This window comes from Pelmatolapia mariae, linkage group LG2 (genome assembly GCF_036321145.2).
Source record: "Pelmatolapia mariae isolate MD_Pm_ZW linkage group LG2, Pm_UMD_F_2, whole genome shotgun sequence".
In the NCBI taxonomy this organism is placed as follows: Eukaryota; Metazoa; Chordata; class Actinopteri; order Cichliformes; family Cichlidae; genus Pelmatolapia; species Pelmatolapia mariae.
In genome coordinates this window covers 35,182,940-35,200,966 of record NC_086228.1, presented here as the reverse complement: position 1 = coordinate 35,200,966, position 18,027 = coordinate 35,182,940, and the positions used below count along the sequence as shown (strand labels likewise).

General features: G+C 39.6%; 1 protein-coding gene across 2 annotated transcripts in view; it reads left to right on the top strand.

Annotated features, from left to right (window-relative positions):
- The window catches only part of pigg (phosphatidylinositol glycan anchor biosynthesis class G (EMM blood group)), a 92,231-nt gene that overhangs the window by 32,233 nt on the left and 41,971 nt on the right, over positions 1-18,027 (top strand). The window contains exons 8-10 of one of the 2 annotated variants that reach the window (XM_063499592.1): positions 384-668; positions 11,606-12,009; positions 15,532-15,723. In XM_063499592.1, coding sequence (XP_063355662.1) covers positions 384-668; positions 11,606-12,009; positions 15,532-15,723 — 881 coding nt within the window. Of the gene's footprint in view, positions 1-383; positions 669-11,605; positions 12,010-14,529; positions 15,724-18,027 lie in introns of those variants that run through there. The other variant, XM_063499601.1, reaches the window with a different exon arrangement.

Here is an 18,027-nt window from a genome sequence, read left to right as displayed (position 1 = left end):
CCCCCCTGCGACCCTGAATTAGATAAGATGATGGACGGATGTAATGAAACAGTGTAATTTATCATTTGCTGTTTTTCATCCGAGGTTGTATTTACCTAATTTTCAGACCTACTAAGGACCAGATGATTTTTAATCTGTCCTGATCTGTAAAACCTTTTTAGCACGACTGCATAAAAAAAATAAATAAAAGAAAAGCATCATAAGTCTCTTTCAATTAGAAAATCAGTTAAACGTGTACATGCATGCATTATGTTTGTTATTAAATTGCTCTTCACTGTTCACATAAATTGGGGAGGTTATAAAACTGGAGATTACAATGATTGCATCAGATTTGTAAAAGACTTTTTCTCTCCTCTCTGTCTCCCTCTCTCCTGGCCTTTAAGCTCCTGTTGGTCTTACTGCTGGCTATGCCTGAAGCCCTCAGCGGTGCCGCAGCAGTGGACCTCCCCATCCTCTCGGCCCTGCTCTCCCTGCCTTTTTACCTCTTGTGCCTGCTTCTTGCCTCAGTGCACGTCTTGGTGTGCACATCTGCTGAGAGCTCCTGTTACTTCTGCAGCCTCTCCTGGGGTCTCGTGTTTGCTGCCGTTGCCTTCTCCTCAGCAATGTTTTGTATTCTGGTCTCTATAGCAACACGAAGACTCCCCCTGGGTGCAAAGATTCATGGGAAGGTGAGTAAGTGCAGTGAAACACGGGTACATATTGTAACAGATGTTAGCCCTCAGAGATCCATACTTACATACAGTGGATCCGCATGTAAAGCATGAATGCACAAGCTAATGCGCTAACCCATTCTGCTGCTCTCTGATTGCTTTAAAGGGACACTGAGGATAAAAGACTGAATGTTAGTGAATCCATCTATCTCTCTAGAAACCTCGCTGCTTGTCAAACAGATTTGTGTTGCTGTATTTGAATTTTTCACTTCCTGTAGGTAGAGAAACGTTACCTAAGAGACTTTTGGAATTTATTTGAGAGCAAACCTGCTAAATATACTGGAGCGAATGGGGTGGCATGCTCTTGTCTGTTGTGCATTCACTTAGTGATTTAGTTTGCAGAGTCTTTAAGGATGCAGATTTAAATCATTTGAGTGCTTCTCAACGGTCTCAGAAAAAAGAAAAAAGTTTTAGTGTATTTTCACTTTGACAAGTAAAAAAAGATTCTGCCAAAAAGTGGCTTAAAAGAAGTGTCTGAGTAAGTGCCTCTTAGTCAATTTAAAACTGCAGGCAACAATTGTATGCTTCAGAGATTGTAAAGAGCTGCAATAATTACTCTTTGATTACTCTGCAGTATCGCACAAGAAAACAAGTGAGAAATAGTAGTGCATTTAAACAAATGATATTGTGTTGTTGTTGTGAGTCAGGCACTCGGAGTGACGGTGAGAGTCGCAGAAAGGCAACACAAACAATATTTTTGGACACAGCAGTGATCACATAATCATGACTTCTGACATGCCAGAAGTTTGTGGTGTTAGTGTGTTTACCCTGTGTGTGAAACATTTCCATGCTACACAGAAATAATTATTCAAACTGAAGCATTGTTGTAGCAGTGTTGTCTACACTGTCAGGTGGTGGGGTTTATAGTTAGGTCCATTAGTTCTTGTGCAGTGACACAATTTTTGTGGTCTGTGCATGACTGCAGTGGGATTTAAGTTAACCAATCAAGATGCAATTAATGTGCAGCTCTTCAACTTTAATTCAGGAAGTTTAACAAAAGTGTTCCATTAACTGTTCAGGAATTATAGCCATGTTTATACACAGTTCCTATTTTCTGATAGTTCTTAAGTGTAACCAGAGGTTTGCACCCTGTTGTCTCCATTCACGAAGGCGTCTCTTGTGGACCTTGACAATGATGCAGCTACCTCTTTGAGCGTTCTTGAATTATTTTCATCTTCTGTGGTCTTTGAAGGTGTTTGGTGCTCCTGAGCTGCTGAGCTGGCCTTTTCAGGAATATACCAGATTGTTGATTTGGCCTTTTTCCAATTTTTTCATTTTTCAAATGGCTTTATGTGTTTGTTTGTTTTTAAATGGTTTTTCAGACTAATAATTGCCTCCTTCCCTTGCATCAGCCTCTCTTTTGAACACAACTACCAAATACAGGTTCACTTGTACTACACTTGGAATCAACTCCAGTTTTCTTTGAATAATTTTTTATGGAATAACGAGGGAACAGGCCTCCCCTTGACATAAAACTTTCATATAAAATCAATTGTCGAAGTACTCATGAGCCTTTGAAAACGGAGCGCTGTGTATAAAAACGTATGTTATTCCTCAACAGTAAATTCTGCACTTCTGTTAAAGCTTGTAAATTAAAACTCAAAATCTGATCTTCAAACGCAACTTAATTTTTTGATTTTAAATCCACTGTGCTCATGTACAGAGGCAACATTAGAAAAATGTCTCCAAAAACAGCATCTAGCTTGCTAACAAGGCTAAAAAGCACAGCCATACATAACATCATAAACACACAAAACTTTCTAGAATATTACACAATCTGAAGTGCGTTATATACCAACTGCCCTCCATTAATTATTTAAAAGATGATAAAACAAATTAAAAACACTTATTTGATTCATGTACACATACAGGACCTGACTGGAGAATTCAATCCATGTAATGTACAATTGCTGCATATTATCACTTTTTAATTTTTGCCTCTTTATTACCAAAACTTGGCTCCGAGGGTGGGAAAGTGGAGCTGTTTCTGCATAAGTTACATTAGTATATAAATGTCTTATAAAATATTATATGAATAGACGCATCAGTAGACTGTGGTTCTATTAGGCGAGTAAACACCGTTTCTCAACATACTGTCCAGTTTATTGGAAGAAAAGTTGCTGACTGTGCCCATAAAACAGCGAACTCTGTAAATAAAACAGACACTAACACAGTGGACAGATGTCTGACTAACAGTTAAAATAGTAAATTAGAAGATATGCACTGCCAGGATCCTTTAGGAGAATGACGTAAAAACATCACTCAGGTAGTTTAAAGACAGTCAGGATTTTTTCTTGTTGTGAATCTAAATTGAAAATGAACAAAAACTAAAGACGGTCCATCATTTGGACTCTAACTGCTGGTGCAGTTGGAAGATAAGTGGTGTATTTGTTAAGCCTTAATGATAACGCACTCTTGTCGGTGCTATCAAAGGTTTTGGGTAGTTTAAATTTGTTTCAGTAATTTCCTCTTTCCATCACTGCAATGTTAAATTGTCCTTCAACAAATTGAAGTAATTCCCAGCAATATGTTGAAGTAAGTTATCAATCATAGAAAGGTTGAAGTGGTTCTTCAGTGGAAAATGGAAGTGGAAGCTTTGAGTCATAAGTGCTTGTTTAAAGGGCCTTAAAGGTAGCTTCCCTTTGCTGCTGCAACTCTTTGCTCATTATTAATTTATCTGTAAAGGTTACATCTCATTTGCCTTCTGGGAACTCTTGAGAAAGTGCTGATGTAGCAAAAAAAAAGTCAGAAGAATCCACTTGGGTCATTAGGCTGGGAGAGGAAATCAACTCTCCGACTCTACACACTGGAGGATGTGGAGGATTTCATACAGTACTGGAGGTGTTTCTTCTCTGGCTCGAGTGACCGTAAAAAGACTGTTTTCTTTTGAGTCGTACAAATGTCATAGTGAACAAAAAAAACTGTGCTCATAGTTCAGTTGGCAGGAAATGATGATGACCTGTGATGACAAATGTGCTTTTGTACCAGCAGCAGATTTTTGTGAAATTACCAGACTTTGGTCAGAAAAATCAAACAGACAAACTGTTGAAGCTCAACTCATGTAGAAACAAAAATCTCAAAGAGCTCTTTTCAGCCACTGAACTGAAATTCTGCAGGATCCATGAAACACCCTACCTGCCAAGTACCTTGAAAGGCTGTGTGAGCATGTGCCCAGTGGAGAATGCACTTATAAAAGCAAAGCTTGATCACAACAAACACCAAAGCAGTGTCGTTTCTTTGGCTGCTAAAAGTCATTCATAAATCGAAAGTACTGCTGTATGTGCAACAAACTCAAAGTATTTAGAGGGTTTCAGAGTGGATGAAAACAAACACAAATATTTGTTGCTGATTATGGCTGCAGCTAATAATTTTTTTGTTCTTTTTTTAGCCAGGAGGTATTTCCTTCTTAATTGAATTGGTGTTGAGTTTATTAAATGCCAGTGAAAGGTGAATTTCCAACACAAAAACTCAAAGATGTGAGATTTGAAGCAATATAAAACAGAAAAAGTAACAAATCCCAAGACTTGAAGCTGAAAATAATTTGGCATTTAGCTTTGATAGATGACTTTGACGTTTCAGATCTTTTCAGGTTGTTATGTAATGGATTTTTTTGTCTTTAAAAAGTCTTATTAAAACAGCTGGTGAAGGATCTCAGTGCTGGATTCTGATTGACAGACCCACAAATTTTAAATTATATGTAAACTTGTAATCAGGTCCATAGTTACGCACCATTACGATCATGGATTTGTGAAGCTGAGTTTTTTCTCCATCATGGTCTTGGTGTTCCAAAACCAGTCATAAGAAGCAGGGGGTGGAGCTAAATGAGAAATCGAAGAACAGCGCATGCTCATGCAGGATTGGCAGCAGACCATGTAAACTGGATGGACCGCCAACGTTAACGAGAGGGCATTCGCTCAAGTCACTTTGCTATTACAAACCCCCCCCCAAAACATTATGCACAATTACAAGCACACATGCACAGTACACGCTGAGAGAAATGTGACCACAGCAACTTTCGTTACCACATTTGATGAATTGGTGTAACTCATAGTTGAAGTGCATCAGTAGGATTCTGCTGAGGAGGCACAGTGATTACTGGGTGTGCCTGGATCCCCGAGGCCCATCAATAACGTCGACAATATAATAACTTGTCAGTCACTCGATAGGCTCACCTTAAAGCATATTTTACTTTATCCTCCTTTTTGACTCTCACAGGGAACACAACATGAGCATCATGTTATATTCAGTAAGAAGTCAAACTGGCATTTCAATTTCTAAAAACTTTTTAAAAAAGTGTTTACTGACGTCATACATGAAGGGAGCTGGAGGGTCGTTCACCCAACGACTTTGATAATAATCTGATATCATTTCAGCCACAAGAGTCGCCGCCTACTGGCCATTAGAAAGAATCCAGGTTAAAGACCTGGAAGCTAAGTCAGTCTTTCATACACAGTATAATCAATGTCAGGTATTAAATCATTCTACAGATATATTGAAATGTTTTTAACTATTCATAGAACAACTGTATTGAGCTTCCATAATTTGGCTTCCTGTTGATGTTGGAATTGATTTTAAAAGTTATTGATTCCTTTAAAAGCTACATATGGATTTAGTCCTGCTGCCACTCTAGGGTGTATATAAACGTGCCGTTGTGTATCATGCCATGTTTTTTTTTCTCGTTCCAAAAGTGGTGATTAAGCGCTTACAATCATGGCCCATCGCCACAGCCAAGATCTTTTTAATAACCTGTGGGAGGAAATGCAATTAGTGGACTCTGTGTCCTCAAAGTCATGACTGACAAACTCATTTTGATACTGAGATTAAATAATAAAGCTGCTTTATTGTTAAACTGTATTAGTATCAAAGGATGAAATTGATGAATTCCCAGGAAGCCCTGAATATTTGTCAGACAAGAGGAAATCTGCTCAAAATTACAAACTTTTGGACAGATTTCACACAAAAGTGTGTTTGAAGCTACTACCAGATGTAGCACGTAGTGCTGGAAAATGTGACAAATAATCCTAAGGCACAATAATGTTGTATACTTTCAGGAATCCATTTGGATCTAAGTGCAGAGCTGTGTCTGGTTAGACTTGACAAATAACTGCTTTGGGGAAACTGTCCAAAACATATATTCACTCTGTCCTCATTAGTTTCAGTGCAAGGTGGAAACGAAGAGAAAAACTTGCTGCTCCAGCAAAAATGTGATGAGAATTCCATTTAAGTGAGTTTTAATGACCCAAAGGTGAGGTCATTTTAAAAAAGTAGTTCTGTACAGGAGGTGTAAAGAAGTGTGAAATACCTGGAATGTGTATCTTGTTTATGCATTCGCCTATCAAGCGATGACTCCCAGTTCGATCCCAGGAGGAGACACTGATTCTTTTGGGGTTGCGTCAGGAAAAGCATCCGGCGTTAAAAAAACAAATCTGCCAACTCAGACATGCGGTGCTACCTGCTGTGGGAGACCCCTTGTGGGTAAGAGAACAGCCAAAAGTGGCTTATATTTTTCCAACAACCAAAAAAAGGCTAAGAATCCCTTAATAAATGATTCAATTGAGTCTCTCATGACTTTTGTAAGGAGCTTACTCTAGTCTGTCACCAGCACGAGAGTTTAATATGATTTCTTATTATGCCTGAGTGGAAAAAGTCATATTTTAAATGGCAGAGCTCAGAAGTCAGTCTGAGTCAGTATTACCATTTCACAGCTGCGTGATGGAAAGGCAGGTTCAGCTGGCAGAATATGATCAATCAAACACACACTGGACACATCGGTTTCACAGGAAAAGTGATGTTAAGTGGCATAGATGCAACGGTGGCATCAAAGACCCTCCAATAATTTTAGGCTAGAACGACTAAACGGTCATTTGCTACATCAGTAGCTGTGCTTTGTCATGAAAAGGCCTTTGGCAGGGCAGAGCAATATTCTACTTCAGCACATTAGGCTTCAGGTCAAGTCCTGATTTATGTTCTACTCTACATGGGCCCTCAGCATGGTCAGAGAATATTTATGCATTATTTAGAATGATCTGCTCAAGTCAGTAGACGACCATATCGTAGCTCACTTCATGGTTCGCAGATGAATGTGACGAACAAAAACCCTGATATGTTTGTTTAATGTAAGACCACACCTATAACCCTAGCATTAGTAAATAAAAACAGCCCTGTGAAGCTCTCTTAATTAACTGGTTTCTTTTAAATGTATAAACTAAAACGTCCTTTTTACAAGATATATGATGGTTGTTTCTCGACTAAATTTCCTCGACTCTCAGCAAAGAACATGATGGGAGTATAATTTCCTTCTAACCCAGTAAGTGATGTGTAGACCAGCCAAAAGCACAGAAAACTAAGTCGGGATATAATTTACACTCACCCAGCAATTCATTAGGTTCACCTGTTCAGCTGTTTGTTAAGACAAAAATCTAACTGTACACATGTCAAGACGACCAGCTACAATTCAAACAGCATTAGAATAAAGGTTAATGCCAGACAGGCAGGTCTAAACTGCTGATCTAATGGGATTTTCCTGCACAGGCATCTCTAAGGTTTATAAAGAGTGGTCTGAGAAAGAGAAATTAGCAGTGAACAGCAGAACTTTGGGGGAAAGTGCCTTGTTGATGTCAAAGGAAAATAGCTTTAACTGCTCTGAGTTGTCAGAAAGGCAACAGTAACAAATACTGACTTGTTATAACCAAGGTATGCAGAAGAGCATCTCTGATGCACAACACATTGAAACTTTAAGTGGGCCACAGCAGAACACCACACTAGGTGCTACTCCTGTCAGCTAAGAACAGGGAAGTGAGGCTACAATTCATATAGGACCACCAAATCTAGAAAATTCCTAATGTTTAGCTTGTATAGAAAGAGACAATGTACTGATCCTTCTTGTATTTAACGGGTGACGTGCTTGGGAACAAAATTGAGATAAAATGAGTCATGTCCTGCAAGTGATATCTGAACCAAGTAGGATCGCAAAAGTCGTCCCAGTTTTCTTTCAATATATTCTATAAATATATATTGTAGGAAAATGACCCTACAATATTACAGAGAAAACACCAATAGTCAGGTGACTATTGGTGACATCAAGCAACCTTGATGGGGAGGAAGAAAGGAAAGACTTAGGAGGATGAAATCATCTTCCCTGACCTGCTGGGGAAAAAGAGCAGACAGAGAAGTCATGGCACATAGTTGCCCCTCCCCTAAACCTGGTTCTGCCGCAGGTTTCTTCCTGTTAAAAGGGAGTTTTTTCTTCTCACTGTTGCCAAGTCCTTGCTCAAAGGGGGTCATCTGATTGTTGGGGTTTTCTCTGTATAATTGTAGACTCTTTATTTTGCAATATAGAGTTGAGTTCAGCCTAGGGTGTATTAGGCACTAGTATTTCAACGGGTCCAGTCTCAACCCTTTTTTTCAAAAATATCCAAGACCAGGATATGACCGAATGCATCAAAAGAAGCAGTTCTTTCTAATAATAGCTGAATAGCAATTTTGCCTGGAAAGCGTTCATTCGAATGTCATTGAATGAACAGTGACTACCTCCTCCTCCACTCACAGTGGAGGAGGTGTTGAATACGTATGCCAGTGATACTTTTTATAATAACTTTTCTATAAACTGAAGTACCTCTTGAGTGTTTTGCTCTAGTTTTTCTGTTAAACCTGATGACTAACTTGAGTCATAAATGTGTCATCTGCTGTATTGCTAAGGCATGCAAGTTGTATACTTGAGGATTTAGTGAAGTTGTATCTATCCTGCATCACTTGGTTATATTAGCCTGGGTAAATGTTGCTACTTGTTTTTGCTGTTTTTTAAGTAATACTTTCATTAAGTATGTATCCATCTACTTTGAAACCATGCCATGAACACAGATTAGTATGCAGCAGGCTTTTCTGATTTCACAATTTGCCAGCCACTGAAGGAAAGAGCAAGGAGCAGTGAAGCTGGAAAAATATATTACAGCTTCCTTTGGGATGTGACATGTTTTATCTCAAAAACAGGAGCTGTAGGCATAAAGGCCATCAGTCCTTTTCTCAGTAACGCATGGATGGCTTATAGTTTCGTACACAGAACAGATGAACAATCTCTACTTGGGACTCGTAGAGAACTATATTTTGGGAGAGTTTAGGAACACGCCGTTTTTTTTAAATCTAGAAGATATTCGTAAAAACCTGAAAAGAGCTTAATAAAAATGCAACCTGCTCTTAGTGCACTGTTAATATATGAAAATGTATTCACCCACGACTTTTATATCCAGAGTTAAGTAATGTTTTTCTCTTTCTGTGTATACATAACTGCCAGACCAAATATTTAATGACCCGGCATCTTGTTTAAAGAGGTATAGGTGTAAAGGTTGCAATAACAATAACCTGGTGTAAGGGGAAATTATTCGGCAACAGCCCGGTCCCACAGCGAAGCCACCACTGTAGCCTGGAGGTGCTGAATATATCATCTCAGCCTGTCTTTGTCATCAAGGTGAACACAGGCAAAGATGCATGTCTGTTGTTTGTTAGGTTAAAATATTGCTGTCGAGCTAAGAGGCTGGCTGAACTCAACCTGAACTTAAGCTCAGTGAATAAAATCATTTGCATACAAGTGTTCGATTGGACAAACAGCAATCTTAAAAATGGGATTGAAGCATCCATAACAGACCGACTGCAATTTATGAATGACAGCTCATGGTCACTGTCAGCAGTGCCAAGGCAGGAACCTGCTGCTGTACATCCAGTAGTGACATGTGATGGATGATCTGATGTTTGGCAGTAATATTTCTGTTCATCGTAACAGGAGTCTGAACGGTGTACCTTTTTAAATTTGAGTGTAAATAGCACATGCATCGGTTAACGCTTGTTCTCGTTTTGGTCTGCGTGAATAGAGCAGGCATAACGGGTTTGAAATTGAACTGTTTTTATACCTCCCGCTGGTGACAGCTGTAGCTGGAGGCATTATTTTGTCCATAATGCTTTGTGTCTTTCCCATTTTTGAAGACGGTGTAGCTCTTTGAACGCCGTCAGAGATTTCTTCAAGTTAGGGAGAGACATTCCCTTGGACTCAGAGATGAGCTAAGTTTGGGTGTGAAAGGCGAAGGTCAGCGTGACCCCATGACACCTTTTTATTTATTTGTTTTTATAATTCAGATCTTATTGAATTAGACATAAAAACATCAACACAGAACAAGGCAGAACAATACACTGACATAAAGTGAGGTATATAAGTCAATTTGTGCAATAAGTTGTTGGGTAATATTGATTTGGCGAACGTCCAGTACACACAAGTTATGTTTTCACTTTGAATTTGAAGTCACAGAACCCATTACCATTACCCATTGCTCTTAGGCCAGCTCATTTTCACAATTAAGCCATCCCAACATCTTCTCACAGTCAGCAGTGTTCATTATCTGTTCAGTCCACAGTTTTAGCATCAGGGTTTGAGATTATTTCCAAATCACAAGAATCAGTCTGGCATGAGCCTCTGGACAAACCACACTTCAACCATTGGCCCATCTATTCCAAAACATTTCTCCAATCAGGAAAAACTTTGGAACATTCCCATAATGCATGTACCTAAGTGCCTCTTTCTGCCTTACATTTCCAGCATAAAACACAGTTAGTTAATTAATTAATTAAACCCATTTTGTGTATTCAGTTCAATTCAGTTTTATTTATTACAGCGCCAAATCACAACAACAGTCACCTCAAGGTGCTTTATATAGTAAGGCAGACCCTACAATAATACATACAGAGAAAAACCCAACAATCATATGACCCCCTATGAGCAAGCACTTTGGCGACAGTGGGAAGGAAAAACTCCCTTTTAACAGGAAGAAACCTCCGACAGAACCAGGCTGAGGGAGGGGCGGGGCCATCTGCTGTGATTGGTTGGGGTGAGAGAAGGAAGACAGGATAAAGACATGCTGTGGAAGAGAGACAGAGATTAATAACAAGTATGATTCAATGCAGAGAGGTCTATTAACACATAGTAACTGAAAAAGAAATACTCAATGCATCATGGGTAATCTCAAAGGAGTATAGTAATTCAGATTAATTATTACGACAGCCATTTTTAGGCATAACTCATGCCTAGCTCGTGAATTCTCAGGAACACCTTGGGAATATTTGTTAAAATTCGGCACAAACATCTAATTGGACTTTAAGATCTGATGGTCATGGTCACGGTCATTGTAACCTCACAGCCCCGATTTAAGAATCTGTTTGCTAATTTTGACAGAATTTCCTACAAATTACGGAATAAATGAATGAGGTAAAGTTTTTTTTTTTTGTTTTTTTTTTAAAGGAAGCGTCAAGTCAAAGCTTTCATTGTTATAAACTGCTACATGACTGGTAGAAGCACGAGGCAGTAATCCTAGTATTGTGAAGTGCATGAGTCATATAATGAGTGTCACGAGATGAGGTTTTCAGTATTGTGCTATATTAGTGTGAATCACCCAAGCAATAGTTTCATCCATCTAATTGTCCCACTGAGAATTGTGATGCCATCACTCTGGAGTGGGCGAGGTGAAAGTAGGTTGAGTATGTAGTCGGCCTGTGTGGATGTAATAGCTCTTTCCTCTCTATCTAAATTGTGTCCAATGTAAATGATCCTAAATTTAACAGAATGAGGTGCGTAAATTAATATAGCTGTGGCTGAAAACCCAATAATCATCTCAGGTGTTGAATCTTTAACTAAATTATTTTCATTTAATTCTAAATTGTCGTGTTTATCTGTTTGATTTATTAGTCACCTGTCTGAGAAAAAGATGGACAGATCAGGGCAGTGTGCCACTCTTTTGTCAGTAAATATGCCTTCCTTGCAGTGCAAGCAAACACATTGGGGGCCTCTTTTATTTTTGATTTTACAGCCTGCTCTAAATCTCCTGGTTTTTATTCTCTTTTCTTCTCTTTCACAGTCTCCTCTGAGGAGCAGTGAGGTTGACTGGTCGCTGTCAGAGCTGGATGTTTTGCTGCTGGCCGGCACCGTCGGTCACACTCTCAGCCTGGCGGCCAGCAGTTTCGTGGAGGAAGAGCACCAAACCTGGTACTTTCTGCTCAACACGCTCTGCCTCACCGTGTTCCAGGATGTCTGCCGCAAGTACTTCAGAGAGAAGAGGGGCTCTGGAGATGACGAAGAGCATATCCTCCCTTCCAAAGACCGTCATCCCTCCGCTCACCCCAAAGCAGAGATTTTCTCAGAGAAGTGGTTAGCGTTAGCCACGCCACCATTCACTCTGCTCTGCTGCCGGCTACTACGCTCCCTCAACCAAACTGGGGTGCAGTGGGCTCATATCCCTGACGTTGGGCATTGGCTCAACAGGTGGGTTTATTGATCTAATATTAACTTTGATAAATGCTTCAATTTTAAGCAGTTTAAATATTTGAGTCACTGTATTTTATTCATATCAAGAAAATGCAGGCAGTATTTGGAGAACAGTATAAATGAACTGGTTTCACTGATGATTCATCACCTAATGCCATATAGTAGTGGATTTACACTCACTGCCAAATTTGAACCCAACCATCTGAATGCTGCATCAGAAATCTAGACTCATCAGTCTTCAATTGTCTAATTTTGGAGTTTCCTGTTGCTAGCTGACCGCAGTTACAGTTACTGCTTTTGTGTTCAGAGATGCTCTTCTGCATACTTTAGTTGTAACAACTGGGTGTTTGAGTTACTGTACTTTCCTATCAGCGTGAAGCAGTCTGACCATTCTTCTCTGACTATCATTTAAATGCTTAAATTGCCTAAATCCACAAGTTGCTACCATGTGACAGGCTGCTGGTAAGATATTTGCATTCCTGAGCAGTTGAACAGGTGTATTTTATTAAGTGGTCAGTGATTGTTTCCCAATTCCAGTGTGTCCCTTTACCTGAATAAAAACCCAAAGGCACTCATATTTCCTCTTAGCAAGTGGTCAGTTGCTAGTAGATTAGCCAGCTACCTCCTGGATAGCAAGACAAGTGTTTTTATCTGCTAAATGCTAAACTATGTTTATTAAGTAGTCGCTAACTTTGTGTAATTATTGGTTGGACAGATAGTGATCATTGTATTGTTAGTAATTACAGCTGTGAAAGTCAACCAATGTTAGAAAGGGCAATAAAACTGTAAATAGTTGAGGAGAAATGTGGAGGATTATAGTTCTATTACTACAGTGATGCTTTTCTTGCACAGTCATATTTTCCATTGTTACAGAAACATTGATTCTAATTCTAATGCATGAAAGCTGGTAGTACTACCTAACTAACCATCACTGTTGGTTTGTGCACATTTATTGTTTAACTAGGCAGCAAAGCAAAGAGAGAGTGGCAACAGCAACAGCTTCTTGGTTGATTCAAGATTAGCTTGGCAGCATTTTTATTCCTAAGTCGCTCCTCAAGGGAAAATCAGACGACTCTATGAATAGCAAAAGGATAGAGGGTTCTGTCTCTGATGTGTTTGTGTTAAGCAGTACAAAAGGGCCGGGTACAAAAAGCGATTACACCTAAGTTCAGAAGTTTATCTGAAATCTGTTACATGCATGCATAAATCCCTTCAAGTGGATTTGCTCTCTTTTACTCAAAGCAAAATTTACAGTGGTAAACTGATTGCTGATATGGCTCTACAGCAAAATTTTCACTATGTTGTTTGTTCTGACAACCAATGTTGTATTGTTGGTGTTGTAATGAACGGTGGGGTGCTAGCAAAGCTGAGGACCATTAGTTCTGTGTCATGCTGTATGGTATATTTCTCTTTTTATGTGGATATGTGGCAGCATGAAGGTGACAGGACATAACAGGAACTTATTTCCAACACAACTACAATTTGAAAAAAAAACTACACTTGATGTTTTAGGACAAATCAAACAGAATTAAAAAAAGAACAGGCGTCTTTCACTGTTTAAGGATAGAAGTTCAACCGTCACATGGGGATGCATTCGTTGCAGAAAGGCAATCTGTCTGCAGACAGTATACTCAGTAGGCTAAAATGCAGTGCAGCAACAAGATTTTCAATCTCAATTTGTTTCTCCACCTACACACAAATGTAACAGATCAATGTAGCAAATTCATTGATGTTCTCTGGGGAAAGCCGTGATATAGGATATTGCTTACTGTAGTAGACGTAATGAAAGCGGTTGAGTGAACAATACATTTAGATTTCAATGCTAGATATAGACATCTAATGGAAGCTGTGTGGTGTTAACACACAGAGCAAGTCTTTTCTTCTGACACTAAAACATTTTAAATGTGTTTTTCTAGCTGAGAAGCTGATAGGACTACCCACTTAGCTTTTCTTTTTTTTTAAAGATTCAAGAAGAGAAAATCGTCTTCAGATTGCCCAGACTGAAGGAAAACTGTGATTTCTCTGTAAAAACTGTGGCTTTTTCAGAGCCATTAATATTCTGACAGCAGTGCGAGGCAGGGGGATTATAGTTTGTTCTTTAACATTCATCACATTGTGGAACAGAGATGTGGATTCTGACCTTTTCCCTGTCCAGTGTTGCCCTTTCTTCCTACCTGCAGTGCCTGTTGCTTGGATAATGAGATCCAGGTAGCGTTATGCCTCATCTTGTCTCAAAGTATTCAACGTCCACTGCCAGTCTGATCCAGCTAATGGCTAAATACACGGCTTCAACTTTGATATGTCCTTTGATGTCTTACTATTTCCTATCGGTGCTCAGTGTGGCGTAATTACAGACTTTAATCCAGTGAACAATTGAGGGGCTGTGCCTCTTTTAAATTTAACCTGAAGCTAGAGGATTTGACTGACAGTATTTCATCTCATCAAAGTAAATGCTCACCTTCAGCCTTCAAATGAGAACCTGTAATGCTTTCTCTTCATGTGTTATTATATATACAGTTACACTGGTGAACCGTCATATTAAAGACAGTCAGTTCACAGTAATGAGGTGAGTGTATGTCCAAGTAATCCCTGAGAGCCAGGAGCTAAAGCTTCAAACTGCTTTAATCAGCTGGTCTATCAATATTTTTTTCTTTTCTTGGATTTGTCGAGTCAACTCAGGCACACGTCTCTGGCTGTGACGACAGAAGCCCCACCCACCCGTGGCTGGAGCCAGCTGTGAGGGGCAGCCCAGTCAGAAGACATCTGGTTTTTCAAGAGTGTGGCCTTAAAAGGAAAGGAGAAAATAGCCTTTTTTAGACAGTAAATTAACTGATAGGTGATAGGAATTCACAGTTCAGAATACTAAGGATTATCCTGAAGTGTGTAATGCAAAGCCACTCTAGCTCTCTTACCGTAACAGCCTGTTTACTTGTCTAAACAAGAAAGGGCTAGCTCGTCTACAGGTTGTTCAAAACTCTGCAGCGAGGCTACTCGCTCATATGAAACCTGTTTTGAAGTTGCTACACTGGCTCCCAATCAGATTCAGGTTCCATTTTAAAACTCTAGTTTTAACCTTTACAGCATTACAGGGACAGGCCCCTCCCTATACTGCTGATTTGATTCGTACACATACCTCGTAACCTGAGGTCATCGAATCAAAACACTCGTTTTAGAACTCGAGGAGACCGATCTTTCCAAGCTGTTGCACCCAGACTGTGGAATGCACAGTCTGGGTAAACTGCTCATTTAAATCTGTAATTCCTGGACAGGTTACATTTTTTTCATTTACATATATATATATAGAGAGAGAGAGATTGATATAGATAGATATAGATATCTATAAACTGACCATAGATGTGGTTTGCCTTAAGCCACTACTTGGCCAACTGTAATACTTTGAGCATTTACTTTAAAAATATATAAACTTCAGTGTGAAAATTCCAAATCCCTTCCTCATCATTTGAGTGCTTGGCACGTTTCTCAGCCCGTGACTGTTCTCTTCCATTTTCTCTCTTCTAGCTCTGAGCACAAGGTGGTCCTCTCCCTGCTGTCCGCTTTCTGTTTGGTTCTCATCTACTTCCTGGTTCAAAGACGGTGCTCGTGGGTCTCGAAGGTCGCCCTCGCCCTCGGGCTTTTGGGCGTGTACAGCTATCGGGCAGCTGTCGGCAACGTCCTGTTTCCCTGGCATCATTCTGGTCGAACTATGTCCAAGTAAGTAAGTCTTTGTGAACCACGAAACAGTGAGTTCATTCACCATAACAGCTGGCAAATTGCTATCCCCTGGTATTGACTTGATTTAAAGTTCAGGAGTGCCAGGCTGTGCTGTGATGCAGATGAGCGTGAAGACTCTAGTGCTGCTCGTGTCATCTGGGACAATCCCTTACTGTGATGATGAACTGCAGTACAGTTTTTTTCCCTTTACATCTACCCTACAGTAAATCTCCCTGACCCAGTGTAACGTCATGTCCTCACGGTTTTGACAGTGTCTTAAATTAAATTAATTACACTAAAAGAGGCATCAAGCAATCTATAAATGTTGATTTAAATTGGCAGCCAGTGGGAACTGCAGAAGTATCGACAGGTCTTTTCTCCTTCAACACATCTCTGGCACGGCCGCATCACCACTCTCCCCTCATGTCATCGGTAACTTATGAAACTAAAGTATCACATTCACAACACAGCTACTTAATTAGAGTGGTGAGTACAGAAGAAATAGACTACCATGCAGAATATTGGAATCATTTTTGTAAGTAAATTTGCTTTTCATTTGGCTTGAAAATGAGTTTTTTAGCTGCCATGACTGAAATACAAATCCATGTGTTTGTCTCTGTTCCTGAGCAGCAAAGAGCTGTGCAGGCCAGAAAGTGAGGTTCATATTTGTAGTTTTGAGTATAATGTCTAAACAACTGTTGGATGGATTGCTATCATGTTGGATGCACATTATTAATATTTACCACTTGTAATGACTTTGGATAGATAGCTTGATTTAAGACCAAAACCAATGACAGCCCAGCAGCCTCATTTATCTTTGTATCTCTGTTAAGTGTTAGTTAGCATAATTTTAAATGGATAACCTCACTGCATAGCCACAAGAGTGGAGCTGCTGTGAAAAATGATGTAAAAACAAAATGATTTGTAAATCACTCTAACCATTGAAGCGGTTGACTTGAAGAAGGGGACCAGGTCGCCGCTAGAGGCCTTGAGTAAGATCGAGTTGTGTCAGCGGGGCGTCAGAATTTAAGGTTGTCAATTGGTTCATGTAGCCTTCAGATAGTTCCAGTACGTGTTTAGTGGATAACATGCAGACTTATTTTTTACCTTTTTACATTTTAAAATTCCATCTCAAAGTTTTGTCCGACTACATCACTTTAGTGCAGCTAATGTTTCTAACTTTCAAAAGTATTTATAAAAGTATATGGACTATTGCTGGTCCATTGGAGTGAACAGAGATGACGTGGCTGTCTCTGGTCTCCGCTTACAGCCAATTCTCATCACCAAAGTAACTTCAGAATGTCAAGACGAACATATAGCAATAAAACGAGTCAGTCTGTTATCAGTTGCCTAGGGTAAATTTGGCAACTTTGTGCAATGTGTTTGTGATAATACGGCGGCAAACTGTGATAAATCAAAGAAACTGCAAATCTGTTGCCGTCTGCATACACAGAAATTCAAGTTACTGATTTAACCTCCTAGAACCTGGCGTCCACATATGTGGACATCACATTTTGGGTTGTGTAGACCAAAATACTAAATTTTGCTCTACGAGGGCCCGATGTCCACTTACAAGGACAGTATTCTGTTACTGTTCTATCGAAATTTAAAGCGAATGTCCTCATGTGTGGATCTCATTTTTCTCAGAAACAAAAATCAGGTAAAAAAAAAAAATAAATCACGTATTTTTTTGTTTTTGCATTCATCAGGTCCCAATCAGCCAAAATAGCAAAGAGAAATAAAAAATGCATGCCATGAAAGAGTTTGGGTCTTAGGAGGTTAAAATTTAAATTCCAGTCTGATTCACACAGAGTTGAAACAGACCTTCCTCCACAAACAGTGACGTAGTTGCTCAAGATGACAAGTTAACATTAAAATCACATGGGGGGTGGGGGGGCACAGTAGCCATGCTTTCATATAATATAACCACAATACAACCCTGTTGCCAACCAGTTGAATAGATTCCCCCTTTGCAAATATACGTGTCACAGACTCAGATTGATTACAATGTGTTTGCAAACTGTCTGCATTTTTAAATTAGACTGCATTTATTTACAAACCTTCACCAGTTGGTCTGAGAGTGATTGCAGCCAGGCCAAGTCACACTGTGATTGTTTGAAGACAGGCTGCTTACCACCAGGCAAGCTGTGCAGTCGCCTTTCAGTGCAAAGCAATCACCCAGAGGCTGAGGCTGTTGCACGCTCAGTCGCTTTTACTTTTATAGTGCACATGGCAGACCATAACATCTGTGAAGGCACCATTAATGCTGAAGCCGGCTTTACATACAGGTTTTGGAGCCTCATA